The sequence below is a fragment of the Ciconia boyciana genome, chromosome 1 (assembly GCF_034638445.1).
Source record: "Ciconia boyciana chromosome 1, ASM3463844v1, whole genome shotgun sequence".
Taxonomy (NCBI): domain Eukaryota; kingdom Metazoa; phylum Chordata; class Aves; order Ciconiiformes; family Ciconiidae; genus Ciconia; species Ciconia boyciana.
Window position 1 is genome coordinate 56,260,339 of NC_132934.1, and position 26,350 is coordinate 56,286,688.

Sequence of the window (26,350 nt, forward strand, 5' to 3'; positions counted from 1 at the left end):
GGCTGGAAATTCAAGGCTTCTTGCAATACATGTGCTTTCTCCCTTGTAGCTGAGCTGTATTCTACAAAAAATCAAGGTCATCGTGCTGACTGATATTTGGAGTTGGATAAAGATTGTTATTCCCAGAAACATTTTTAAGGTCTCAGGTCACCGTTTTAGGCTAATTTCTGTGACAAGTGCTTTCTGTAAGGGGAAGCTTGACCTAACCTGAGCTTTCTCAAGCTCCAATGGAACAAATACTCAGTCTTGCAAACAGAAACCTGGATGTTTTTTTTGTTTAGGAGCTGCTTCTCCCTTGTCTTGTCTGTACAAACAAGAAGGCGACACAGATTTAAACAAACTAACTTTCAAAATCACCCCAGGGCATGCAGCAAGACTGGACTGCTTGTTGTGAACTGCGATCCCACCTCAGCTGTGGGAGAGGGCACCCAAACACCTGGACCTCACCCAGCCCTGCCCCACGGAGAGCACCACTGCAGGAGCTGCCACCGGCAGCAGCGACAAAGCAGCCTCTGAGCTCTGGCTTTGGAGGAGGAGGAGGAGGAGGGATGACCCTCATCACCACTCCCCCAAGGCTGAGCTGAGCAGCGGAGGAGCTTCGGGTCTGAGACAAGTCCTACATATCACAGGCCAGCAACTACAGGGAGAGAGGAGCAGGGAGACAGAAAAAGAGAGTGTGGGGAAGAGGAGAAAGCAAGGAAAAGAGGACAGCTGCCTGGGGAAAGGAGTGAAAGAGGAGGAGAGGAGAGGAGAGGAGAGGAGAGGAGAGGAGAGGAGAGGAGAGGAGAGGAGAGGAGAGGAGAGGAGAGGAGAGGAGAGGAGAGGAGAGGAGAGGGAGAGGAGAGGAGAGGAGAGGAGAGGAGAGGAGAGGAGAGGAGAGGAGAGGAGAGGAGAGGAGAGGAGAGGAGAGGAGAGGAGAGAGAGAGAAGAGAGGAGAAGAGAAGAGAAGAGAGAGAAGAGAAGAGAAGAGAAGAGAAGAGAAGAGAAGAGAAGAGAAGAGAAGAGAAGAGAAGAGAAGAGAAGAGAAGAGAAGAGAAGAGAAGAGAAGAGAAGAGAAGAGAAGAGAAGAGAAGAGAAGAGAAGAGGCAAAAGGAGGCAGAAACAGTCTTGGGTCAAAAGAGGAAGACCAAGGAGTAGACAGGCTATGAAATGGCATTGCTCCTGTGGCTGGGGTCCAAGCTGTCATCCTGGTGGAGCAACATCTCTATACTAGGAGTTTTTCTTGCAGTCTTTGCTTTACTTCTTGACTTCATGAAGCGCAGGAAGAAGGGGAGCCATTACCCCCCAGGCCCAGTGTCACTGCCGTTCATTGGGACCATGCTGCACATTGACTTCCGCAACCCCCACCGCTCCTTCAACCAGGTGAGTGCTGGCCCCTGTGACGAAACGCCCCTCGCACGACCGTGGGCCCAGGAGGGGTGGGGATGCCCTGGCACAATCTACCCTTGCACAAAGCCGAAGGGCAATGCCCTCTCCAAAGTCCAGGAATAAGCAAATCACTGCCTAAAGACACTGACCTGGCCCATACAGATAAATAGATAATCACACACCAACACTTGCCAGCCTCCATCTGCCGATCTCTGCATGAGCTCAGTGGGAGATGCTGTTGTGCCCCCAAAGTTAGATGATGCTTGCTCTGCTGTAGAGCTGGCCACCAACTTAACACGTGGGCAGGTGTGGGGGCAAGGGAACAGGGAGATGTACAAACAAGGGAAGACAAGCAAATACCTGTGGGCTGGGGATGTGGTTGCAGGAATTGCAGACTTCCCTGTGAGTTACTTAAGCATGCCTACAGGCATGTGACAGTTTCAGTTAAAGAGATAAGCTTGTGGGATTTGCCCCAGCAGCAATGCCCAAAATCTCGGTAGCGCTCCTATTCAAGGTCAGGGCTTAGCTTTTCTCAAAGGAAAAGCACAGCACAGCTTGCAGCAGATAAACCACAGGGGGTTTGTGCTTCAATCTGCAAACTCTAAAGGCCTTTTCTCTAGGACAGCACTGTTCAGCTGTCTGTCCAAAATCTGCCAAATGGAGAAACTAAATATAACATTTGTATTATTTGCTTGCATATAGTCCAAAACATTACCATTTTCAAATCACATCATGTCAGGGTCATGCTAACCACAATCTTGACCAGTAATTGCTTTTAATGATGTATTTCTAGTGCCAGTGAAGTGCTAATTCCCTTTCCCACCCCACTGCAAATACAGTCTTAAGTACTTAAATGCCTTGCATTCCTACAGTGCAGAAATGAAGACACTTAGCTTTTTAACAACAACAAAAAAAGACAACAGAGAAAAGAACAAGAAAACAAGGCACAGTCTGTGGGGCATTGCTACTATTGCACTGTCTTCTAGCAACATGCTCCCGAGTGCTTTGTCCAGTGTTACTGATTAGCAGGGGGGCTTCGACCTGCCTTCCTGGGAGTCTATGTCCAGTCAAAGGGCTTGTCTTCCTGGAGGAGACTTAGCTCCATGGCAAGCTCCCATGGTGAGTGTATGGCTGACAGGCTGACCTGTGCAGCCATCCTGCTGTCAGCATTCTGTCTCATAGATCACAACAGATGTAGGGTGTGTGCCAGTTACCAGTCTTACTAGATGTGTACGCTCCTTTTAGGGAGAAAGCTGACATGAAACTCCAGGGTGGAACTGCCTCTTCCAACCATGTTTCTGGGAACTGGGCTCTGGGTAGATCTTTAGGAACAAATGGATATTAAAAAAAAATATTACATATCAGCTTATCATCAATATTTCCTTCTAGCAGAAGCAGACTAACTCAAAACTTGCCTAGTCTTTCAGATCAAAATAAATACAAGTATTAGGAAATAATTCATTGTTGAGCATGCAGCCTTTGAAAATCCCCAGAAAGGTCCTTGACATTGTGTTGTCAGACAAAATCCAAAATACTTGCACAATGGTCATGGCAACAGTTTGGCCAGGATAGGCGTATTCTAAATCTTTCCACTCACAGAGCATTGATCCCTGATTCAGCTGTTGTTTGGCACCACTCTGAGCTGGTGCACTGCAAAGACAAAGGTCAAAGATCAGCCGAAGGTCTCCTAATAAAAGCACCTCAAAAATCACAAAATACTAAAGGCCCTAAGGAAGGATATGGTGATATTTTTGATGTGACATTCAGCTCATCTTCAGGGATGTACTTTCTTACCTTGGCAGCTTCACAAGAAGTTTGGAAACGTCTTCAATCTCCAGAACTGCTGGACCAACCTGGTAGTACTGAATGGGTATAAAACAGTGAAGGAAGCCCTGGTCCACAGATCGGAGGACTTTGCTGACCGGCCATACTTTCCAGTATATGAACTTCTGGGCTACGGAAATAAATCTGAAGGCAAGTCCCTTGGAAATGGACATTCCCTGCTGGCACTAGCACAAGGAGGACGGGGTAGATGGAAGATTTTCTGAGTACGGTGCCACCTTCTCATGTCCCTCTGGTCAATCTCCTTGTATGTCTGCCACCCTTTGATAGTGACAAAATCAGATTTGATGAAAAGGGGACTCCCCTTAGTGGCTGTAGTACAGCTCCAGGTGCTAGCACACACCTCTTCAGCAGTGTTAGGGCACTATTAGTGGTACAACTTTCCTGCCAGCGTTGGAGCTGGTAGCTCCTGACACACAGTGATTAGCGCTTATGCTCACACACTATGTGCGTGTCATTGTTGTCACAAAAAAAATGGTAACTTTCTTCCAAGACAGAGTATTATCCAGCATCCAGCCCACATCTCTCATCCTCAGCTCCTGTGTGGTGGCACAAGCTGCTACCGAGTTCACACAGGCTAAGGGTGCAATACTGAATGGTTTGGGGGAGTGATTCCTTTATCCTTAGCAGCACTTGTTGCTCCCATTGCATCCCCCCTCCACCTTCGCTAGCCATGCACATGCATTAGAAGGTGCAGTAATCCGTTTGTAGAATTACTGTATGAACAAGCTGTACAAGATCAGACTCTTTCCTCTATCCACACAGACCTGTACCTCCAAACTCACATTTGCTATTCTCTAGCGAACTTTGCTTGATATATGGGTCAGAGCTCCTGACATTTCTTGCTCATCCATAATTCCAGGGATTGTTATAGCGAGATACGGGCACGTCTGGAAGGAGCTAAGGAAATTCATGCTCTCTACCTTGAGGAACTTTGGGATGGGAAATAAATCCTTGGAGGAGCGAGTGACAGAAGAAGCGGGATTTCTGTGCTCTGCAGTCAGTTCTGAAGAAGGTTTGTTACATCCAGAAGGATGGGGAAATCATAGAAGAAGGCAATACTGTGATGCAGAGAGAGAAGTAATACTACAGCCATTCTTGTTTGCATGCAGCGCCCTCTTCCTAAGCAAATGCAGTGTTTCTAGTCTATATGTATTAGTGACCCTGCTCTGCCTTGAAGCCACTTCTACTTTACACAGTGGGGCTACTGTAACACTAATCCATTTGAAACAGGAAACAAATAGGAAATAAATAGAAATAAAGAGGTAAAATGCAATTATTCCCAGAGATGGGTAACTATTACCTTTATGAAGTTTAGTGGAACATATTGATATTATCACATGCAATAAAAGTGCAGCTGAGAGTTTTCACAGCACATCACCTGTCATCTAGACACAAAGCAAAGTGTTATCTGTGAAGTCACAGAACAACCCTGCAACTCAGCTTTTCTTGGGAGTTTTCTCCTTTAAACAAGGATCGACCAAATAGTAGTAGGAGATGAGAAAATCTTCACTCCCTAGTATGATGCATTTGTACTTTGAGTGGTTTGGGGGCTTTTTCTCTTGAAGGCATCAGGGAGGCATTTGTGTATTCTTGTTGCTGACGGCTGAGGTCCAACAGCTTGGTGTTGCTTAGCTTCATTGCTTGGTCTCCATTTCCATTTTTAGGTCGTCCTTTCGATTTACGTTTTCTTGTAAATAATGCAGTCTGCAACGTGATCTGCACCACCATCTATGGAGAGCGTTTCAACTACGGTGATGAGACATTCAAGAAGCTGTTACATTTGTTTGAAAACTCCCTGAATGAAGAAGTTGGATTCCTGCCTCAGGTAAACCAAGAGCGTAATATGTTCTGCAAGAAGCTGCCCTCTGTTGCTTGAGAGCATTGTTTTTTCATTATTTTTCTTTTTGCATCACATATTATCTTCTCTTTCTCTCTCTCTCTCTCTGGTTCTGACATCCCAGCTTCTTAACATGGTGCCCATTTTGTTGCGCATCCCCAGAGTGCCACAGAAAGTCTTCCATCGGCAAAAGGCATTCATGGACTTCATAGATGGGCTCATAGATAAGCACATAGAGACCTGGAACCCTGCTTACATCTGAGATTTCACTGATGCATTTTTAAAGGAAATGGAGAAGGTAGGGTGACACCAGCAGAATCTCAGGGTCCAGCAGCAATTCCTCTGCCTGTTTAAGCTTGTTGATAGAAGCTGACTTTCCTCATAAAGCTGTATAAAACCTCTTACTAATTTCCTACTTTTTCATTCCACATTGTATCTTGAGAAGAAAGGTGTTAACTTCTTCATGCTGTAACCTCCTTTATTGTCTTAAGAGACCATATTATCTGCTGATGTTCTTGTTCCCATTTTCTACCTTCACATTCCCCTCAGAGTCTAGCAACTCCCTTCTTTCCAGCCTACACCATTTTGAAGGCATTTAAAAGGCAATAATTGAGAATTCACTAATATTTCTAAGTTTGCGCTGGGGACAAGTCAACACGCAAGATTCTGTGTATGTCAGTGCCTTAATGACTGATGTCTCAAAATCAGTTACAAAACTGCAGCAACAGACTGGCTTTTTGGTGTCATTGCCCAGTTCGTAGCCTGCCTTTAAACCAAGTTATGACTTGGAAAGACAGCATCTCCTTCGCGATGTGCATCTTTGAATTGCTTGCTAAGAACTAGTTCCCTACAGATCAGATGAAGGCCTAAATCTGAACCTCACTGAAATTAAAAAGAGTCTTTCCTTTGATTCAGTCAGGCATGAAGTCAGTATAAAATCAAAGGTACTTGCATCAGTCCATCCATCCACCATATGTTTCTGCACATGGATTCACTAAATTTCAAGTGCCAGATGAACAATAGTAGCAAATTCTGCCTGCAAATTGCTTCCGCTATCCAAGTCCTCAGGCTGGACTGCTGCTCAGCATAACGAACCCTGCTGTGCTGCGGGCGCCGGGCACCTCCAGTCCATGTGTTAGCCCCCCCAGCTCACGCAGGCAGAGCAACGTGACCTACGTTACTCTGCACTGAGCAGTGCTATTTGGGGGTGGATGTGAGCTTGACCATGTTGCCGCTTGTCACATCTCTCTTCTGTTCGCTAAGGTCCCCTGATAAGCCAGTCTGATAAATCCCTCTACTGGGTTAACTTTGGTCAGTCAGCCCCATAGCTCCCTTGCCAGCAATCTTTTACTGGAATAACAGTTGAGTCTTAAATGCCTTATTATTGCTATCCATATTACAACAGCATCAAAATATACAGAATAACTTAACAGAAGCTAGTCCCTAGGAAAGAAAAGTATAAAGAGGATTAGAAAAGACAAGCAGATGAACTCATGCAGAGTGCTTGTCATATCTCATATGCTAACAAATTTGAGCTCAATTAGCATTTGGATGAGAGACCAGTTTTGCTGAAATTGGTGTTGCAGACTTAATAGGCAGCAATGATACCCTGATCTTTTTTTTTTTTCCCGATTGTAAAAAAATAGCAGGGCAGAAGCAGAGAGAATCTGTAATACATAGCTATAGATAACCCCTCAAAATACTGTTAATTTTCCATTTGCCACATCAATGCAGCCTCCTCTCTACTGCGTGGGTTTTATGATCTGATCAACCCTCAATAACTGTGTTCCACCTCCTCTGGGGGAGGACATTATGGCAAATGGCAGGGGCCTGCTGTCTGTTTGAGTTGAGAGCACAAGGCGTTCACTTCTGTCCTGAAAGCAGGTGTAGCATTCATCTCTCAGGATACAGGAGGTGACAACCTCCAAATACAGGAGGTAATGGGGTTACCAAAGCATATCAGTCACACACAGACCGTTGCCTGCATTAATGCTTTACTCTTCCAATGAACTTCTTGGTCAGCAAAAACAGATCTAGTGCTTCTCAGTACTGCTCTGGAACAACGGTCTTCTCACCCAGCAAGTAACCCAGCTCCAATCACACACTTGTTTCCTCTCTGCAGGGTAAAGAGGCTGAAGAGAATGGTTTCAACTATAACAGTCTTCGTCTGGTGACCGCAGACTTGTTTGCAGCTGGTTCTGAGACCACCTCCACCACTCTCCAGTGGGCATTTCTGTACATGCTTCTCCACCCAGAAATACAGAGTAAGTGAGAAGACAGGCAGAGGTGTGGCGTGTTCCCTTCAACCCTCATTTTTCTGTGAGGAGACTGAACATCTGCTCTCCATGGTTTGGGGATTTTGCAATGAGGAAAAGCTTTGGTGATGGTTGGTCTAGCAGAAACCAGGAGAAATACGTCCCAAACATAGCTGTTCTGGCAGGGCCTGGTGTCAGGGGGGAAACCCTAATGAAAAGAGTGGAGTCGGAAGGGCAAGTTCACTCTCTCCTTCATTTTGAAGGCTACTTGGGAACTTCTGGTGGCCAGAGTACCTGCCTTCCTGTATTCGGAATAGATCCTAATCTGTTTTAATTCTCTAATGCTGCATGCCCAGGTACCCTTTCAGCCACATAGAGGAGGGGTAAGGTAGCATGTCGAGTGACAAGACCTTTATTAAAGACACTGTGCATAAAGAATAGTTATACAGATGGCTCTGGGCAACTGAAAACAAATGCATTCCCCTCTAGTTTCTGTTCCTTTCTCTAATTGCTTGTGCTGCTTTCACCCAGTGTCTACCGATCTCATGCCACCAGCTTTCCTACAGCTTGTACCAGCCCCTTCTGCTTGTCTAAGGGCACTCGAGTTCCTTAGCTGTGCTGCTTTCAGGTAAGGTCCAAGCAGAGATTGATAAGGTGATTGGCAGAGAGAGATCACCCACCATGGAGGACCAAGTGAGCATGCCCTACACCAATGCTGTGATCCATGAAGTGCAACGCTACGGGGATGTCGTTCCTATTGGACTACCTCACATGACATACCGGGACACCAAGTTGCAAGGCTTCTTCATTCCCAAGGTGACCGCAGCCAGACAGGCAATGCAGCATCCTCTCCCTGTGCAGACGCCAGGCCTGGGGTGTGGGTGACCCCATGCAACTCTGCAGCATTGCACTTCCAGCCCCAAATCACAGTCACTGGCAAGCACTGACGTAGGACATTTTGAAATGCTAAGACCAGGCACACTATCACCTTTGTGCTCTAGGGTTGTGCTGGTTATGTGGGAACCCAACTGCAGCAGCAGCTCAGTGCAAAGGTTTGCTTTCCTCTCAATAAGCTGACATCCACTGCCCTGCCTGTGTTGGAAGGAGAAAGTAACAGCCTAACGGGCTCTCTGGAGGCACATGACACCAGCTTACAGGCTTTCCTAAGATGGTAGTGAAGCTATTCAAATGCCACTGGCATTCAGCCCACTGCCACTGTGACAGGCAGCTGCCCTGGCAGCACTGGTAGCAATGCCAGCCTGGGATTTATTTTTTTTTTTTTAGCCTTGCGATATCTCCTCTAGCTTAGAACATTGATGTGTGAAACAGGAAAGCTTTGCAATTTCCCATGGCCCCTGCAAAAGTTGGGTTTTGAAGTCTGTCAGTCAGCTTTTTCTCTCCAGCTATAAAACAAGTCCAGGAGGATCTGAGAAGCAGAGGCTGTTTCCACTGTGTAGCCATGAAATTGGCATTTGCATGCAATGGCCTTTGCAAGGAATCAAACTGCAAAAGTTCAGATGCTTCAGAGCATAGGGCAGGCACCATATGTCATTGGAAAAGTGCCCTGCTTTACCTCTGTTTTAAATAAGATACAGAAGAGGAGATCGGTGCCTTATTCTGAAGCACCAAATGATGGTTGCTATTAGACGGGAGACACGGACCAAAGAGTCCAGCACGGATCCGTTGTGCCAAGATAATGTTGCTGTTCTCATGTAAGTTGTTTCCTCTTGTGGAGGAGCACAGGGGACGACAATCATCACCAACTTGTCTTCCGTGCTGAAGGATGAGGCAGTCTGGGAGAAGCCAAACGAGTTTTACCCCGAACACTTCCTGGATGCAAACGGGAAGTTTGTGAAACCAGAGGCCTTCCTGCCTTTCTCCGCAGGTAAATCTGAGGGGAGAATCCAGCCGCAAGTCAGAGGCACAGCAAGACGGGTGATCTGCTCCTCCTGCAGCGATTCCAGCGTGGTTTAATGTCCTCTTTCACGGACACTTTCTACTCCCTCTCTTGCAGGTCGCCGTGCCTGCCTGGGGGAACAGCTGGCCAGGATGGAGCTCTTTATTTTCTTTACCACTCTCCTGCAGAAATTCACCTTCGTGCTCCCCGAGGACCAGCCCAGGCCACGGGAGGATGGTCGCTTTGCCCTCGTGAGCTCCCCACACCCATACCAGGTGCAATCTGTCCCAAGATAAGTGCACACCACTCTCCTTTCACTCAGAGACCACCACCAATGCAAACTCTGTCAGAAATGTTGCAGGTCTAGGCAGGATCATGCTGGGTTCCACTCAAGACCTCTCAAGTCTGTGCAGATGTCCCCAGCTGTGTAAAGTAAGGATCTGGCCCAATACATAGTTTATCATAATTCCAGTCCTGGATCTTGAATCAGACAGCCATAGCAAGTTATGAATGATGATCAAGTTTGCAAGTACATATATGCCTAATCAGCCAGCTCTGCTGTACTTTGGGCTCTCATCGGTTGCAGAAGCAGTTCACTGAGCACACAGCTACTGAAAGAATTATTAGTCCTGAATTAGTTTACTGAAATACAAGGGTATCCTGGGTAAAACACAACCCTGGGGTCTTGCCAATTCTAGGAGCAAAAAAACTTGGAAAAATTTGTAAGGTACTCCTGGCCCACTCCCTTCCTTGTTAGCCCCGCTGCATACCCAGCCATGCTCTGCCTCCCGTGCAGTGCTGTCCCACAGCAGCGTGTGCCTCTGCCTGGTGCTCAGCGGAGTCCAGCTCTGGCTTGGTTCCTGCAAAAACAATCCATGGCCTGTCAGCTGATTTGGCATGTGCTGCTGGTGGGCAGGGAGAGAACTTCAGCTCGGACACAAGGTGACATTTAAATGCAGTTTCAGAGCACTGCTCCTGAAAAATTTTACCATCCGATAAATACATACCCCCTTCATTCCTTCCTGTTTATTGCATACTCCTGTCTATTGCACACATATTACGTTGCCTTTATTTATAGCCCCAAAGAAAGTAAGTTTTAATCCAGAGAAATGCCTGACAGCCTGTACGTCACACTATCCCTCCAGTAGAAGTAAATACCAAGAAGGAGTACATAAATAATCTGTATGTTTCAGCCACAGAAGCAGGTCATTTGTGAAATACAGAAATTCCTATATTTTAAGAGGAATCCTGGTGTCTAGATTTACCCTCTCCTATCTAAATAGTTCCTGAAAACTGCTTTTTTCAGCATTACATAAAGTGAGCTCTTGGACAGGTTTGGAACTCACAAAGGGATGGAGTTATGCTGTTTGAAACAGTGCAGCTGTAGATTTCAGAGCTACCTTTCTTCCTGCAATATTCCTGACAAATTGTTTTGCAAGGTGCTAAGATATGTTGATATTTAGATTAGTAGTAACTACCTTTTAACTATGTGGCTGAAAAGACCACAGCATAAAGGAGCTTCTACGCATAATCACAACTAAAAAAAGTCTCTGAAACTGAGTGCATGTGTGTGCACACATTCATATCTATCCAGCTAATAGTAATTTTGGAAGCTATGAAAGCTATTGAATTATGCCAATACTTATTAATACCATTGTTAAGATTTTTACTTCAGCAGGAACTGCACATTTATGCTTTTAATCTACAAAAGAATACAAATAATATGAAAAGTCTTCTTTCTTGGCCCTCCTCTTTGTCTCACAGACCTGCCTCAGATACTTGACAATCCTCTCCTTAGAGCCAGCACCTCGCCTGTTTTTTTTCAAGACCTTTTCAGTGTTACTTTTCTGGTTGATTCAATGACACTGAACTGAACATGCTTGGGTTTATAGTTACCAGCAGACACATAAGTGTTTTTAAAAAGAAGCTGTCGGTGAACTAAACTTTAAACAGAAATGATTCCTGCAATCATGTATTTGGATACAAAGCATGGGTATACCTGGGGCAGGGACGGTCTTTCTAGCATGCAAGAACACACTGGAAGAAAGTCAGCCTGCCTGTGCAAACATCAGCTGGTGTAGCGCTTTGGAAGCAAAAGGGAACAAATAGATCATTGCAAAATACAGATCTAGCACTGATAATCGGGAAGGGGAAAGCATTTCCAAGCCAGAAATGGCCGTAAAAGCTAACCAGCTGGTGTTGGCAGCAGGGGGCCGGCGCTGCCGCACCACAGGTAGGAAGGAGGGGGTCCTTGCTGAGAAGCGTCCTGCTGCCTCCTGTCACCCACTGCCTCGGGGCCTGCACCTGAGGGTGACTCCGCGGCGGCAGGGACGGGGGGCTCACCAGGGGAGGGACGGGGATCTCACCAGGGGAGGGACGGAGGGCTCACTAGGGGCCTGCGGCAACTGCTGCGCCCTCCCCGGCCGCAGTCCCCTCCTCCAGGGAGGCTGTCATGAGGACGCGGCACCTTGAAGGCCACGCCTCGGTGAGCCTTGCGAGACAACCCGCCCCTCCTCGTATCGACCCCGTACCCCCGCTCCCCTTGCTCGGCTTTCCCTTCGCCTCCCGCCTTCCTCCGGGCCCCCGGCTCCCCCCGGCCCCAGCCTAGCCCCCCGGGCGGCGCAGGCCGTGAGAGGCGGTGCGGGCCCCATCGCCCCGGGAGGCGGGCCCCGCCACGGCCCCGCCCACCCGGTCTGTTCCTCCCCTCGCAGCCAGCGGTGATTGGCGTTTCTTCCGACCAATCTGATGGGAGGCCCAAAAAAAAAAAAAAAAAAGGCTGGAGTGGCAGCGTTGCCGGCCAATAGAGAGTCGCCGTGCCGGTGCGCGGTCCCACCGGCGGCGGGGAAGGGGCGGAACGGACTGCCCGGAGGGGTCGCCGCGGAGATGGCGGTGGCGGGCAAAGGAGCGGTGTCTGCCGCGGTGAAGCCGATCTTCAGCCGGGACCTGGGCGAGGCGAAGCGGCGCGTGAGGGAGCTGTACCGGGCCTGGTACCGCGAGGTGCCCAACACGGGTGAGGGGCGCGGAGCCAGCCACGCATGCGCGGGCGGGAGCGCGAGCTCAAGGTCGTAACGGCCGCCCCGCAGCCGTTGGACTCTTAAAGGGCTCGTCGAGGGGTTCCGGTTGTCCCCGGGTGCGAGGGGTCCTGCCTCAACCCGTCGCTGCCCTGCCCCGGCCTCTGCCGCAGCCCGTTCCCCGCCCTGGCCCGCTGCGGGTGGAGCGGGTGAACACGGTGGTTCGGGGCCTTGCGGGGCTGCGGGCTCTCGGCCGCTCCCTGGCGCGGGCACAGGCCCGCCGGCCCGGCCCAGCCGGGTTTGCCTTGCTCGCCCCGGCCCGGCTGCCTCCACTGCTGGAGGCTGAGGGAGGTCTGGACGGGGAACCCCGGTCTCCTCATGCCTTACTTGCCACTTGGTTTTCCTAGCTAAACAAAAGAGAAATCTAGCTTTCATTTTCCAGAACGGGGGTGTGTGGTGTTTATTCGCTTTAAATTAATCATATTAGTGAAGCTGGCAGACGTTGCAAGAACAAATGATCGTGTAGTGTTTTGTCGGCTTGAGTGGCACATTGTCAGTGGAAAAAATGAAAAGCAATATAGATTACCTCTGTGGGTGTTGTGTTTTTTGTAGTACACCTATACCAGCTGGACATCACGGTGAAACAGGGGCGGAACAAGGTGCGGGAGATGTTCATGAAGAATGCCCACATTACAGATCCACGGGTGATAGACATGCTGGTTATTAAGGTACAAACGAGCTATTCCTGTTTTGTTGAAGCTGCAGAGAATGTGAGAGTGGATAACTGGTGGTGAGTGTGATGGAGGAGAGGGGCAGTTTTATTCCAGCTTGCGCTGTGAAGGAGTTATCTCTTGCAATCCAGATTGGTTTATCTCTGTCAACAAACCTGTTGATAAGGGATCAAGCTGCTTTAGCATGCAGAGGAATAGGGTCTTAACTCACCTAAGTCAGAGTTGCTAGAATATGGATTTCTGTCACTCAATGTCCTGGCTCTTCCAGTTTGCAGATGTTTAAAAGAGGAATTGTATGGCAAACAAAATGGTAGTTTAAATATCACGTTTGTTGGTTTGATGGTGCGGGGTTTTTTTTGTTTGCGTTTGGTTTTTGATTTTGGTTTTTTTTTAGAAAACAATGGCAATCAAAGAAAGGGGGAAAAAGATGCTGCTAGCTAGTTTACCATTAAAAATGACCTTTCTACTCCCTACAGTGCTTTCTTAGATTGGGATGTGGTTTTCTTCACCGATTCTGAAACATACATTAGAGTGGCAGTACTTGGTGGGAGGCTGGCTTTGGGTGGCAAACACCCCAACTCTGTAACACATCTGGTTATGTCTCAGGCCTGAGAGACCTGTCTGGTTCAAAGCAATAATCGGCATACCAAGAGTAGGGCAAGGCTTCAAAATGGGTCTGAGCCACAGTAACTGACCTCTGCAGTTCTAATGCATGAGAAAGCTTCTGACCAAAGACTGCCGTGCTCACCTGTTGTATTTCTTGCATTTCAAGACAGTTAGTCTGTCTTTACGTGATGGAAAAAAATCTGGAAACAGAATCCTAGATAATACGGTAGGTGACAGCTCCGGGCAGTCTCATTTTGCCCTGTGCTGCCATCCTCCGAAACCAGTACAATAATTCATAGACTGGAGTCATGAAGAAGTTATGTTTAATATCTCTGTGGTAGTGATACTGGTGCAAAGCACTTAGCAGCAATTTTACTTAGTTTTACAGCTAACTTGCTGCTATAAAAAAAAATTAAATAGAAGTGCATGAAAGTTAAGTTAGGAACATTGCGTAGAATTTTATGGGGGTGCTGGTCATGAGAGAAACAAGGCAGGTTCTAAGAAGGGGGCAGGGTCCTTTGCCTTTTCCACAGGGCTGGAAAGCTGTGCTCTAGAGAGAAGAGACTTGTTAATATAGGACATGAAGCAATAAAGTCACAAGGCAGGAACAGTATATATATTTGTGTCACGGTATAGGTGATACAAGCAGTCTTTAGAAGTACAGAGTTGTTGATGCAGCTGTCTTAAGGGTGTTTCTAAGTGCATTCAAATAACTTCCACAATGCTGTGTAATTAGACTTGGGCTCTAACTGAGAACTAGTCTAAAATTCTTTTTCTGCGTGCAGGGAAAAATGGATCTTCAAGAAACCATTCAGGTATGGAAGCAGAGGACTCACATCATGAGGTATTTCCACGAGACGGAAACCCCACGGCCTAAAGACTTTCTGTCCAAATTCTATGCGGGCCACGATCCCTGAGAGATTGACTCTGTGTCTTCCTGCCTTGTATTACAAATAAGGTTCTATATAGTAGAAAAAATAAAATCTGTACAGAAAGATTGTATAATATACGAGGAGCCTAATGACTAACTCTGAGTGTGTGCAAGTCGTTATGATCTGTATGAAGAGCTGTAACTTCTGAGCTTTTGCCAATGTGTATTTTCAGTGGATGGAGTTTATCCCATCACTTGCCCTGGAGCATCTGCTGAATAACCACAACACAACCTGTCTGTGGGGCTTTCTGCCTAGCCTGGAGCCCTGGGCATAGGTCTTAGCTCTGTGGAAGAAAGAGCAGAAAAGCCAGTGTAGTTGCAGAAATATTCTTGTGCTTGAGGCCCATCTGTAGTCATGCAGTGTTTTGCAATTTCATGCTATGACTTTGTTGACCTTGTGTTTTTTAGTTGGATGCTATTCTGTGTTTACTTCCTCACAGAGAATGGCGTAAAATCCAATAGGCCAGTAAAGCCCTTTGTGCAATAAAAAGATCAGCAGAGTCTATTTCTCTGCTGCAGAATGAAATTACATGGAAAAATGGGGTTTTGTACTGTTGTCTAGAATAGGGAGGCTCTGTAAGAGCTTCTGATGCCTAGCAGAAGATGGTGTCCTACCATGACCTCCTTAATTGAATCAGGAATTACTAGCTCCCTTTTGAAAAGGGTAAGGAGAACTTGTTTTTTCACCAGTCAGAACGGGTTTTCAGCAGGTAACTCGGTGCTGGAGCTCCCCCATGCGTGATCAGCATTGAATCCTTGTAATACGCTCAAACTTCTTTTTATCTGGCGTCTTCTTCCCCATATGAGGACTGCAAAGGAGCACTCTTCAGGGATGTATACATACATGTACTTAGGAACTTTTGGAGTGGGGTGTTTTTAAGGACAGAGTCGAAGAAGGAACACAGCCATGAGAGATGGTGGGATAAAGCAGTGATAAAGAGTTCATCAGCATAGAAAACAAGCAGGGACACGTTTGGCTCCCAAGAACAGATGAACTGAGCAACCACTTCTCAGAAGGCCTTGCGGAAGGAGGGACAACTCTGATACCAAGTGTCTCAAGAACTTGCCAGCTGCCTTCAGCTCCAGCTGTGGTGGTTACTCAGATTGCAGGCTCCTTTTTCTCTCAACAGCTACACTGGAGAGTTACAGAGCAAACATCAAAGGCCGTGCCAAATAATAAGGGAGCAAATATGGCTGTTTGAACTATACACTGTGCTAATGTGTGTGACATTTAAAAAGTTTCTTTTACAACTACGTGAATACTGCAGGGAAAAGTGGGCAGTCAAGAGGCCAGATCTAGTGACCAGAAACCATGAGAGAGACACTGGGACAATGCTGGCTTAAAAAAAAAAAAAAAAAAATTTTTACTTTAACCTTTCAAGGTATTTGAGGAAACAGCTGGTCTAATGTGACTGAAGATACTCTACGCATGCCCTGGCAGTAGAGAAGACCTTTTAAGTCTATTATGCAAGGATTTAATTGCAATAGTAAACACTTCTATGAAAAGAAGAGTTGAAGTTTATACACAGTTAAGAAAATAAATATATTAGGGCTCATACAGAAGGAAGTACTGAACTACCTAGGAAATACTAGGTACTTGGAGCCAGAGTGTTCAGAGATTTTCACTCTTCATAGATTAAATGCAGTAACACACATCAGCAAGTCTTAACCTTTTACCAAACCTACCCAAAACTTTTAGCTCTGTGAAAATAATACTGTATTTAGTCCTCAGTGAGGTGAAATTAATGATAGTGTCCATCAGACACAAGTGTGTAGGCTAGGTTGTAAATCAATGTTATCTGAACTGCAGTGCCAGCGTCAATGTGATCTCCATTCTTTTAATGGGGCTGTGTTGTGGGGCTGCTCCTTCCTCTAGGACTCCTGTCATGTGCTGTAGATGAGTACAGAATGATTACAGAAGGGGCTCATAAAAGGAAATAAATATGAAGAGAGCCTCCGTACTGGAGCAGACATATGGAGGTAGAAAGGTTAAGACAGAAATGCTAGGTCACAGGCACATAATCTATAAAAACACAAGACCAAAGCCATACATCTTAATCTCTTCATCTTTAATTAAGTGTTTCCCATATTGCTAATAAAAGGCATCCCAAGCAGTCTTTGAGGTGAGTGTGTGTGTGCAAGGATGCAGGGCCTATCAAGCACTTCCTTCAACCCTGATCTACAGATTTCCGTCATACAGACAGGCGCAGGACACTCACTGGCAAAGGGGATGCAGAGCCCCCATCCTGTTTAGGAAGGACAAAACACAGGTGACAGATGTTGGAACCATTGCTTTGTCAATGGTTTTCTCCCTTCTGTTCTTCCATTACAGTTCTGCAAATAGAATAATAAGCTGTTACTCTTCAGATATACTGTACTGAGCGCCAGTCTGTACCCTCCCCCTGAACCACACGAGGTGGGGGTTTACATAAAAGGAGTTTCTAACAGGCCATTGCAGTCTTTACAACCTTTTAATTCTCTGGGTTTAGCTGCACAGTGCATGCTGGAAAATCTCTTTATCAAACAGAATACATACACCAAACTGATTACAAAACAACACTATTTACAACAACTTCTTTAAGACAACTTCTTTGTTCTCTAAAAAAAATCAAATACACCCAAACTCAAGTCTTTACACAAGGGCAAGCCAAATGCAATAACATAAAATGCAGGGAAGTGTAGTGTAATGTAGACAAAGGAAGAGCAGAAATCATTCACCTTTATCTGATGAGTCTGAATGGTCCAGCTACTCTAGAGATCAGTGTTGTAACACCCACCGGACAGTTTGTTCTGATGGGTTCTGCAGCTCTCTCAGATTGTGCACGTCTATATCAGAATTTTTCTCTTTTACAATAGCCATTCTGGGAGTTGGCAGAAGACTTAAACAGGTAAACGCGTAATAACGCTGAAGTCCCTCTTTTCTGTCTGCAGTATAAATGCTTCCTGACTACAGTTTATTTATGATTCAAATTACAAGATCTAAAACGCCATCCGCTTACTATGATCTCTAATGAATGTATGTTGTGGAGATTTCACATTCAGACACCAGTCTGGCCTACTCCAGTATAAAGGAACGGAAAAGTTTGTAGCCAGAGGCAATACAGCTGCAGGTGTCCATGTATTTCACTGCAAATGCATCTTTCAGAGCCGTTGCTGTCTGTACTTCCGAGGTTCTCCTCCTTGCTCCAAGCCAAACAGGAAGCACAAACAGTTAGATTGCTGGTGATATTAATGACATACCCTTTAATCATCATCGTCATCATCCTCTGGGACAAAGATATCATGTTCTTCAAGTAGGGCTGCGAAGTTCTTACTGATCTGCGTCCCGACATACAGGAAAGGGATCACAACGCTGAATACCCTCAGGAGGCCGAAGGGCGTCTGCAAGGAGTCGACTGGAGACGATTAATCTTTACCGGCAAGTTGCACCTTGGCTGAACCTACGTACCCCCGGCTCCACCGGCGCGCAGAGGGCCTGGGGAGCAGCGGGAAGCTCGGTTTGCTGTCCCTGGTGCCAAACCCGCAGCCACCGCACCGCACTTCATTATAAAAACTCCAGCGCCGGGAGAGCAGGAACCCGCGGGGAGCTCGGGACTTAGGAAGGGAGCGCGGTTGCCGGTGAGAAACGGCAGTGTACAGGCGGGTGCCCATCTCCTTACGGAGGGGACCACCGCCGGGTCAACGCCGCCTCGCTCGGAGGGAAACGGCCGGCCCCGGCCCCGGCCCCGGCCCCGGCCCCGGCCCCTCAGGGCCGCTCCCGCCACCCCCCCGCTGGCGAGCGCTTCCGCATCGCCGCCCCGCCCACAGCCTAGCTCATTAGCCTAGCGCCTGTCACTCAATCCCACCGGCCCCGCCCGCAGCAGATGCACCCGCACCGATTGGCCACCGCTCCCATCCGTTACGCCACGATTGGCTGCCGCTCCCACCCGCTCGTCCCTCACTCACCTTAACCGGCTTGGGCAAAATGGCGCCGCTGCGGGTGACGGTGGCGCTCCGGGAGGGCACAAGCGGCACGGCCGGGGTGCGGCGCGGCCTGCCCCAGCCCGCTCGCCCCGAGTAAGCCGCAGCCGCCGCCAGGAGCCGCCCGCCTGCCGCTGCCATCCTCCCTCCTGCCCCTCGCCGGGCTCCGGTAGCGGCCGAGCCGAGGCGTCACCCGGGGCGGCGGAGCCTCCGGCTCTCGCGAGGCTTGAGGGGGAGGGGCGAGATCGCCAGTGCGCATGCGTGGGGCGGGGCGGTGGCTTCCCCGCGGGTCTGCGCGCCACGGAGCGGCCTGCGGGGCCGTGGGCGGGGCCGCTGCCGCCGGGCGGCCTCTCTTGCTGCAACCGGGAGGCCTCCCGCCCAAGGGCCCGTTAAGGCTCGGCAGAGGAAAACCGGGCCGGGTGACCCTAAAAACGGGCAGGGCGGGAATCGCCAGGCCCTGCAGCCGCTTCCCGCGGGTGTTGGGGTTCACAGCTCCCTTGGCAACGCACGGGCTACAAATCAAAACGGTTTATTCGGCTTCACGGCATAAAATACAAACGTTAACAATGTCTTGAAATGCATAATACAAGCTCCACATGTAAGACAAAGGCGCATGCAAAATCGCCTCTTAAAAAAGACCACGTCGTCTACCTAAAATAGAAGCCCTTCAAAAGGCGGGAGTGTTTCCGCAGGTTGCTCGTAGTGTTGCCTGTGCAGATTATAAAGCACGCTTGGTGCCGGTGAAAGATGCTACTGGCATGGGAACTTCACACGTTCCCCATGCGTTTCACTGGGGGTTATTTAAGTTTCTCTACAAAGGCAGTTGAGAGGGGTAAGATTGGGGGGTTACCCACTCCCAAACTATTCATGTGGTAGCTATTGTAACAGAAAATGTCCAATCTTAGTTGTGAACGTCCACCAAATGGCTAGCGGTGGCCATGGGTAAAAATCTTAAGGTTATTCTTATCGCTAGGACCTGGATTCAGTGGAAAACATCACCACAGTTGTTTTATAAAAAGGTAAGTGTGCAGAAATAATACATTATGGGCCTCAATCTGAAATCCCAGCCTAAGAAAAATACAAGGATTTCATCAACTATTTTAGCAGGATTGGGAGCCCTTCTTGGCACAGCATACAAAGGCCATGTCAGAATCTCCCTCCCTCTTTCAGTCTTCAATTTCTTTTAAATTCAAGCATTCAGATTCAAGCATTTTTCTCTCACCACTTTTGCATTATTATGCTAAAGAAAACTCTTGGAAAAGGATTTGACTTCAGTACTTTAAGAAAAGTAGCCATACAGCTTTAGTGTTCAGCCCTCCCTTTGCTAGGGAACCTGTTTTGTGCTGCCCAGACATTTTTCTATTTTTAAAAAATAATAAGGGAAAGTGAAGGCAGGAGGTGAAACAGTCCAAACCTGAATGACCAGAGAAAAAACAGTGTGTGGCAATCAGTCTCATTTTGTTGTAGGGGACAATGAAAACTTTCTGCTTTTCCTGTAATGATCTCTGCCTGCAGACAGAAAGAGAGGACACTCCATCAGCCAGAGGCATGTGCAATCTCAGGAAGCTGAAATCCCAACCTTCTGCCTGGGGGCTGCTTCAAAGGTGCTGCCAGCACAACTGATCCTCAGCCCAGCTGGTTTAATAGCCTCCATCTCAGAGGAGGTGGCGGAGCACCCAGGTGCTTCCTGCCTAATGAAGCAAGCAGCAGTGGTCATTAAAAAAACTGTACTCCCATACAAATTTGGGCATGGCTCCAATTATGTCTCTTTTTAGTCACAAAAAGGCCATCCCTGCTATATGAGCGGGATGGTGAGGAAGCCCTGACCAAGCGCATCCAAAGTCATGCAGCGCTTTGGAGACCTAGCAAAGCCCAGGCACGGACAGCTGGGCCGAGCACAAATACTGTTCAGGATTCAGCCGTTTCTTGGCGCTGCAGAATAAAACACAAAATTATTCCAAATGCGATCAGACAGAAAGCAGAGCGCAGCTCCTCATTTGCCGGATTTAGGATTTAGTTGGGATATGTACTAACGCAAAGGCAGGTAGCATGGAAATTGTGCCATTTGAATGGGACAGATTAAAGCATTAAATATAAGCTCTTTAGTAGTGTTACTAGCACAATCCTGGCTTATTAAAGCAAACTAAGCTTCTTAAAAGTGAAACTGCCCTTAAATGAATAATACTGTTTCAGTTCCAGTTCTGACAGAACTGGCTTTGTTAATTTATTTTCCCTTTCAAGCCACTCCCGATTCTTGGGTCTCATGTAGGAACTGCCATTACATTTTGATTTAGTTTGGAAGTTAAATCTTTACCGTCAAACTGCCTTATGTAAGTCTGAGACATCAGGAATACTCTTCTCCCTGTATTACATTTAAAAAAAAAAAAAACAAAAACCAGAAAAATGCTTGCCAAATCTGACCCTGGCCCCAAAATACCCATGCTCAGAGGGAGGAGGCACCAGGTAGTGCCATCCCCTGATGCTGCTGCCCCGCCATGGGAAGGGGGACTGTCTCCCAGCCAGGAATGCTGCAGCACTGAACAATTTAAGCAGCAGGTAGGGAGGCAGAGCTGGCCCGTAAGTCCAGACAGCTGGGCTGCTGACAGAGCCTGGGCACTGGCCCGTGGCCACCTGCTCCTGGTTTTTCCAAACTGTTTTAACTTAAAGGAGAACAAAAAAAATCCTCCTGCACTCGAAGATCCCTACTGTGAAGAAATACAGACGCTAACTGGAGAGGACTGGATTGCATCACTTGTATGTGAAGGTTACACTCCCGCTGCCCAAAGTCATATTTGTAAGATCTGATTTAAGATCTGATTTCCTGTAATATACCATCGAGCTATAATTAGGCAGGAGGCTGGAAGCTTGTCATCCAAAACTACCAGAGATATATTTGCAAAGGCACCAAAAGTTAATGGAAGTCATTTGATTTCTCCATTGACAATCTCTACTGGCTATTGCAAAGTATTAAGCTGAGTGCGTTTAACTCCAGAAAGGCAAATAGGTTCCTACCAGTCATGACCTGGAATAGCCTCTTGCTTTTCTAGCAAGGCTCCTTAATAAAACAGGGCAATAAAAACAGGTTTAACACTGTTAGATATGAAGCACAAGACTGCTTCACATATTTTTTCTGCTTTGAAAAACAGCCCTTGCCAAGAGGCTAAGGGAGAAGATTTATCAACCCCGTCTCCAGGGTGCTGCAGCCCCTGGACTCAGCACCCACCTACTTGTACCATCTGCCTCGTGACCAAGGTTTCTGACCTGAGGAAGGACAAGTCCATTTCTGTAGCGAGGTGACAGGCGTGCCTCCCTGCAGCCCTCCTCACCCGCCGGGAGGATGGGACGTGCTACGGAGATCAGCCGAGTGATGCTGACATGAAATCAGAGGGAAGCACCAGCAGGTTAGGCGCTGGCTTTGGCAGAAGGCAGCGATATGGCTTTGATGCTAGAGGGGCAAGCCCAGACACTGCTGACACACTGTCAGTCAGTGCAACCTGTAACTCACCTCCACACCTTCACTTCTCCCGGGGCCAGCCCTTTCCTCCTCCCCGCTCCTCCACAGCCTCTCCTCCGACTGCGCAGTTCTGCCAGGAGCTGGGCAGAGCCACAACAGCGAGAGAGGTTCTGCAAGAGTACGGCTCTGGACACCATCTCGGGCAAGCTGCCCAACGAGCCGGCTGAGCCCTATATGGCACTTTGCAGGAGCTACAGTCTGCGCAGAAGCTGGTAAATTCACCCTTGGCAAGGCAAAGAAGCTTTAGCGTCCCTATTTTGGAACAGGGAAGGCTTGAGCTGGAGACATTAACAGGCTCGACAGAGTCCAGATCAGCCCTGGGGAGCTCCTAGTCCTTGCTGTTGCTTCAGACCAGGCTCGGTGCTTCCATTTCAGCCTCGCTGCTGAGCTCAGGCACCCAAAGAGATGGATGCAAGCCCATGAAATCCACATCCTGAGGGATTTAGCAGGGAGGAGGGTTAGTGCAGATGAAAGTGAAAAAAAAAAACGACGCAAGAGCCCGGTCCTTGTTGCCCTGGCTGCTGGGCCAGCCACAGCCATGGTGGCTCACGCGCGTCCTGTGGCAAGAGAGGCACAAGGCTGGAGGCACCCGCCAGGGCCAGTGGCCCATCGGAGACATTTTGTAAGAGCCCAGCCTTATCTACAGCAAAAGAGCAAAGGCAGAAGGACTTTGGCGCAAGACCACAGACAATAATAAATGCTGACCTGTGCAAACTTCCACGCTGAGAAACAAAACCAAAAAAAAGTGGTGAAGGAGAGGCGGGTGATGAAGCACCCAGAGCATCCACCATGCCAGGATGGCAAAGGAGCCAAGCCCACTGGGTGAGGTTCGTTGCATACGTGCCGATTTGGGCCCCCTCCACACCTTGTGTCACCAGCAGAGGAGAGTTCAAAGGCAGCTCCCCTGGTACTACACACTCTCCAGCTGTATAAAGCCTCATGGAAATGAAACGTGAGGTTTGGGAAAGACCTGGGTCCCTCCCACACACCCCGTGAAGCACACACGCACTGCACACTCGGCCACCGACCAGGGCAGGGGGCAAGCAGCGTCCCTCGCTTCGCTTTTCCTGCATGGGAGACAGGCTGCTGGGCATCAGCTGGCCGGTGGCTCGTGCCCCGTGCCCCTGGTCACGGGTGTCCTCTCTTCTGCCTCTCCTGCCACTCCCGTCTCAGCACCGCGATCTCCTGCCCGTACCAGCTGTGCAGCTTGGAGAAGCAGGCAGTCTCCGGTGACACCGGGCTCTCTGGCATGGCTGGCGAGAGGCCAGGCGCCGGGGACCCCGTGGCACTGCTGGCAGCCGAGCGCCGGCGCGGAGGCAGAGGTGGGGGCTTCACGTGCCCCCCGTCACGGTCAGGGCAGGCAGCCCCCCCGGGGACACCACCACCACTACCCCATGTGGAGTAACCGTTCTCCAGGATGGCGGGCTTCTCCTGGAGAGGCAGCAAGGCGGGGTTGGAGAGGTGCCTCTTCCTGCCGGAGGAGGAGGACCTCCGCGGAGACTTGTGGCAAGCGGCCAAGCTCTTGCAGGCCTCCTCCAGCTGCTTCTCCAGCTCCCTCACCACCAGCCGCATGTAGTCGAAGCTGGCCCGCGAGAGCGCCTTCACCCAGGCCTCCATGGCAGCTTGCCCGTCGGCCACCAGCACGTAAGCCCTGGCACCGGCATCGTCAAAGCGGATGGCGAAGGCAAACTCCTCGGTGGCCTCGCACAGCTCCACGGTGCAGCCCTCCAGCACCACCAGCCCCACGGGCTCCCGGCTCTCCCGCTCCTCAAAGTAGAAGAGGAGGTTGCCCTTGAGGACGAACCAGCGGCGCTGGTAGGAGGTGGCATGGTGGTGGTGGGCATGGTGGTGGTGCCGCTCCACCCGCTTGCGGAGGAAGCCGGCATGGTCGGCGGGCGAGTCGCAGGTGGCGTAGTGGGCCACGCTCCGCTCGTTCAGCTTCATCGCCCTGCCTAGGAGCAGAGGAAGAGAGGGGGAAGAAGTCAGCTCGGGGCAAGGAACATCTCACCCTCCCTGCCAGGAGAGGCCTGGTCCTGCCCCTAGCCTGCCACGGGGAAAAGCAGCCCCAACTCCAGCAGCCAGCACTGCAGGACAGCATGTAACCCAGCAAGTACCCCTGCAAACTGCAGCCTGGTTCCTCGCTGCTGCAGAGAGGAGGTCATCACCAGAGCCCCACCACCAAGACACCTGCCTTGTCCGGGGATGACAACACCGCTGCTTTGTTTCTTATTCCACGAGTGACCTACTTCGATGGTTTTTTATGGGGTACATCAAAGAAATTTGCCTGCGAGGCATTCATTTCCCTCTCTCCTCAATTATAGGGCAGGATAAGGAGGGTGTTTTCAGACCCAAGGGCTCTGGGACCTCTGTTTGAGCACCTTCTTCCTGCTCCCCGTCTCCACACAGGACCACCCATCCCCGCCAGCGCTCCCAGCAGCAGCACCCCCAGCCCCGGCAGGTTAACCGGCAGCAGGGTGCGAGGTGCCATACCGGCTGTGTGGGTCAGACCGCAACCCCTTGCTGTCTTCCTTGGGTGGGCTGCTCCCTTGCCGAGGGCCTCCGAAACTTCACCGTGCCGAGCCTCATCCCTGGTCAGAGGAAAGGTGGCAGAGCGGGAGTCACAAACCAGAACAGCTTGGGACTGAAAGAGCAAAGAGCTGCATCGCTCCCACCCCAGAAAGCCAGGGCCCTCGGTGCACAGGAGTGGCCAGGACCGGGCACTGCAGGCGGGCGGCTCCGGAAACCGGGGTGGCGAAACTGATGGCACTTGCGTTGGCTTCAAAGCCAGAGCCCCATCCCAGCTCAGGCCAGTGCTCCTGGAGGTTTGGTTTTTGGCTCCTGTGGGTTTGTTTTGGTTTTATTAAAAATAAAAAAAAGAGCTTTTGTAGAAGCACGTTACTGCACCATCTGCGGAGGCCCCGCGGCAGGCGATTCGGCAAGCTGGCAGGTCCCACAGAAGGACGCAGCAAGCGCAGCCTTTGCGCTTCTACAGCTGCAAATGGATGTCCAACCGCTAAAACTCCACATAAAGAAATATGCAGAAAACAAGCCATAGCCGCCACTCCCTGGCCAGATCCAGGCGGGGGAAGCTCCCCACTGCTGAGCAACCTCCACCATCCCTCCCGGAGCCCTTCTCCCCCATCCGGGCTTGTGGGGCAGGACTCTGAGGACAAGGGGGCATGGGCCCCTGTTGGAAAATGGACAAAAATCCCATCAGACATAAGGAAACGCTGTTCACCGGGGGTGCTTTGCCCTTGGCACACCACCCTGAGGAATCTCCAGCCTTGCACTCAGGCTGAGGACAGCTGGGGTGGCCACACCAACCCTGACGTGAGGGGGCTGGGGGGGTCCCGGGGTCCGAATAGGCAGCGTGTGTGTGTGTGCGTGCAATGCTGGGCTCTGTGTGTGTGTGTGTGTGTGTGTGCGCAATGCTGGGCTCTGTGTGTGTGTGTGTGCAATTGGGCTCTGTGTGTGTGTGCGTGTGCAACTGGGCTCTGTGTCTTTGTGCGTGTGTGTGCACGCGTGTGCAGTGGGGCTGCGTGTCTTTGTGTGCGTGTGTGCAACTCTGGGCTGCGTGTCTTTGTGTGTGCAGTGCCGGGCTGGCAGTGTCTGTGTCTCCGTGTGTGCCTGCCCTGTGCCTGCCGGCCCCCGCGGCCTCGGCCCGGCCTCGCCGCCCGCTCCCGCCCCGCCGCCGCCGCCGCCGCCCCGGCCCCGCCGCCCGCCGGCCCTTGCCCAGCGCCTCGTCCCGGCGGCGGGACCGCGGGCCCCGGCCCGTCCCGGCTCACCTCGGGCCCTTCCTGCTCGTCGGTGCTCCCGGCGCGGCCGGGCGGTGCGGGGCAGCCGGGGCCGGCCGCGGCCGGGCGGGGGAGGGCTCCTGCGGCCTCCGGGGCCGTCCCGCCGCGCCGGCAGCACCGCCCCGCCGGCGGCGGCGGCAGCGGGGGGCGGGGGGGGGCCGGCGGGCACGGCAGCCTGCCGGGAGCTGCTTTCTCCCGGACCTCTTCGCTCCGCCCGACACCCCTTCGGGTACCCCTGGGGTCCCATCCGGGGGGACCTAAAGTCCCCTTCTCCTCCCAGTGTAACTATTGGGGTGCAGCAGCCGTGTGGTGCGGCGGTGATAGGGTGCCAGTAATAGGGAGCAGCAGCAGTGGGGTGCAATGGCAATGGGGTGCAATAGCCGTGGGGTGCAATACCGACTGGGCGCAGTGCTGACGGGGTGCAACACTGATGAGGTGCGGCAGCTGTGGGGCGCAGCAGCAATGGGTGTAAATTGCTGTGGGGTTCAATGGGTCTGTTACTGACGGGGTGCAGCAGCGCAGGGGGGCGATACCAATGGGGTGCCAGGGCTGTGGGGCGCCGCACCCGTACGATGCAACGGCCGTGGGGTGCAGCAGCAAG

The 26,350-nt window shown here is 50.2% G+C and overlaps 4 protein-coding genes across 4 annotated transcripts; 2 read left to right on the forward strand and 2 right to left on the reverse strand.

The window, feature by feature from the left end:
- Positions 1 to 1,149: 1,149 nt before the first annotated feature.
- Positions 1,150 to 9,641, forward strand: CYP2D6 (cytochrome P450 family 2 subfamily D member 6). Its single transcript, XM_072867859.1, is given in 9 exon segments — positions 1,150 to 1,362; positions 3,171 to 3,342; positions 4,073 to 4,225; positions 4,878 to 5,038; positions 5,175 to 5,348; positions 7,173 to 7,314; positions 7,934 to 8,121; positions 9,049 to 9,190; positions 9,320 to 9,641. Coding segments are annotated over 9 exon segments (1,524 nt in total). The 3' UTR covers positions 9,499 to 9,641.
- Positions 9,642 to 11,993: 2,352 nt separating this feature from the next.
- Positions 11,994 to 14,555, forward strand: NDUFA6 (NADH:ubiquinone oxidoreductase subunit A6). Its single transcript, XM_072867872.1, has 3 exons — positions 11,994 to 12,212; positions 12,826 to 12,941; positions 14,336 to 14,555. Exons 1-3 carry the CDS (start codon positions 12,086 to 12,088, stop codon positions 14,465 to 14,467), a joined length of 375 nt encoding a protein of 124 aa, XP_072723973.1. The 5' UTR covers positions 11,994 to 12,085; the 3' UTR covers positions 14,468 to 14,555.
- A 1,974-nt stretch (positions 14,556 to 16,529) lies between these two features.
- Positions 16,530 to 18,685, reverse strand: SMDT1 (single-pass membrane protein with aspartate rich tail 1). The gene is made up of 3 exons (XM_072867954.1): positions 18,427 to 18,685; positions 17,722 to 17,862; positions 16,530 to 16,815 (listed from the first exon to the last, which is right to left on the reverse strand). Exons 1-2 carry the CDS (start codon positions 18,580 to 18,582, stop codon positions 17,725 to 17,727), a joined length of 294 nt encoding a protein of 97 aa, XP_072724055.1. The 5' UTR covers positions 18,583 to 18,685; the 3' UTR covers positions 16,530 to 16,815; positions 17,722 to 17,724.
- A 255-nt stretch (positions 18,686 to 18,940) lies between these two features.
- On the reverse strand, positions 18,941 to 25,891 carry PHETA2 (PH domain containing endocytic trafficking adaptor 2). Its single transcript, XM_072867941.1, has 3 exons — positions 25,741 to 25,891; positions 24,446 to 24,543; positions 18,941 to 23,907 (listed from the first exon to the last, which is right to left on the reverse strand). Exon 3 carries the CDS (start codon positions 23,897 to 23,899, stop codon positions 23,084 to 23,086), a length of 816 nt encoding a protein of 271 aa, XP_072724042.1. The 5' UTR covers positions 23,900 to 23,907; positions 24,446 to 24,543; positions 25,741 to 25,891; the 3' UTR covers positions 18,941 to 23,083.
- Positions 25,892 to 26,350: the final 459 nt, after the last annotated feature.

Coding starts and splice junctions, on each gene's coding strand:
- NDUFA6 (XM_072867872.1), top strand. CDS start 12,086: ATGGCGGTGGCGGGCAAAGGAGCGGTGTCTGCCGCGGTGAAGCCGATC. Junction 12,213..12,825: donor CCGCGAGGTGCCCAACACGG/GTGAGGGGCGCG, acceptor TGTTTTTTGTAG/TACACCTATACCAGCTGGAC. Junction 12,942..14,335: donor TAGACATGCTGGTTATTAAG/GTACAAACGAGC, acceptor TTCTGCGTGCAG/GGAAAAATGGATCTTCAAGA.
- SMDT1 (XM_072867954.1), bottom strand. CDS start 18,582: ATGGCAGCGGCAGGCGGGCGGCTCCTGGCGGCGGCTGCGGCTTACTCG. Junction 17,863..18,426: donor TTTTGCCCAAGCCGGTTAAG/GTGAGTGAGGGA, acceptor GACTCCTTGCAG/ACGCCCTTCGGCCTCCTGAG.
- PHETA2 (XM_072867941.1), bottom strand. CDS start 23,899: ATGAAGCTGAACGAGCGGAGCGTGGCCCACTACGCCACCTGCGACTCG.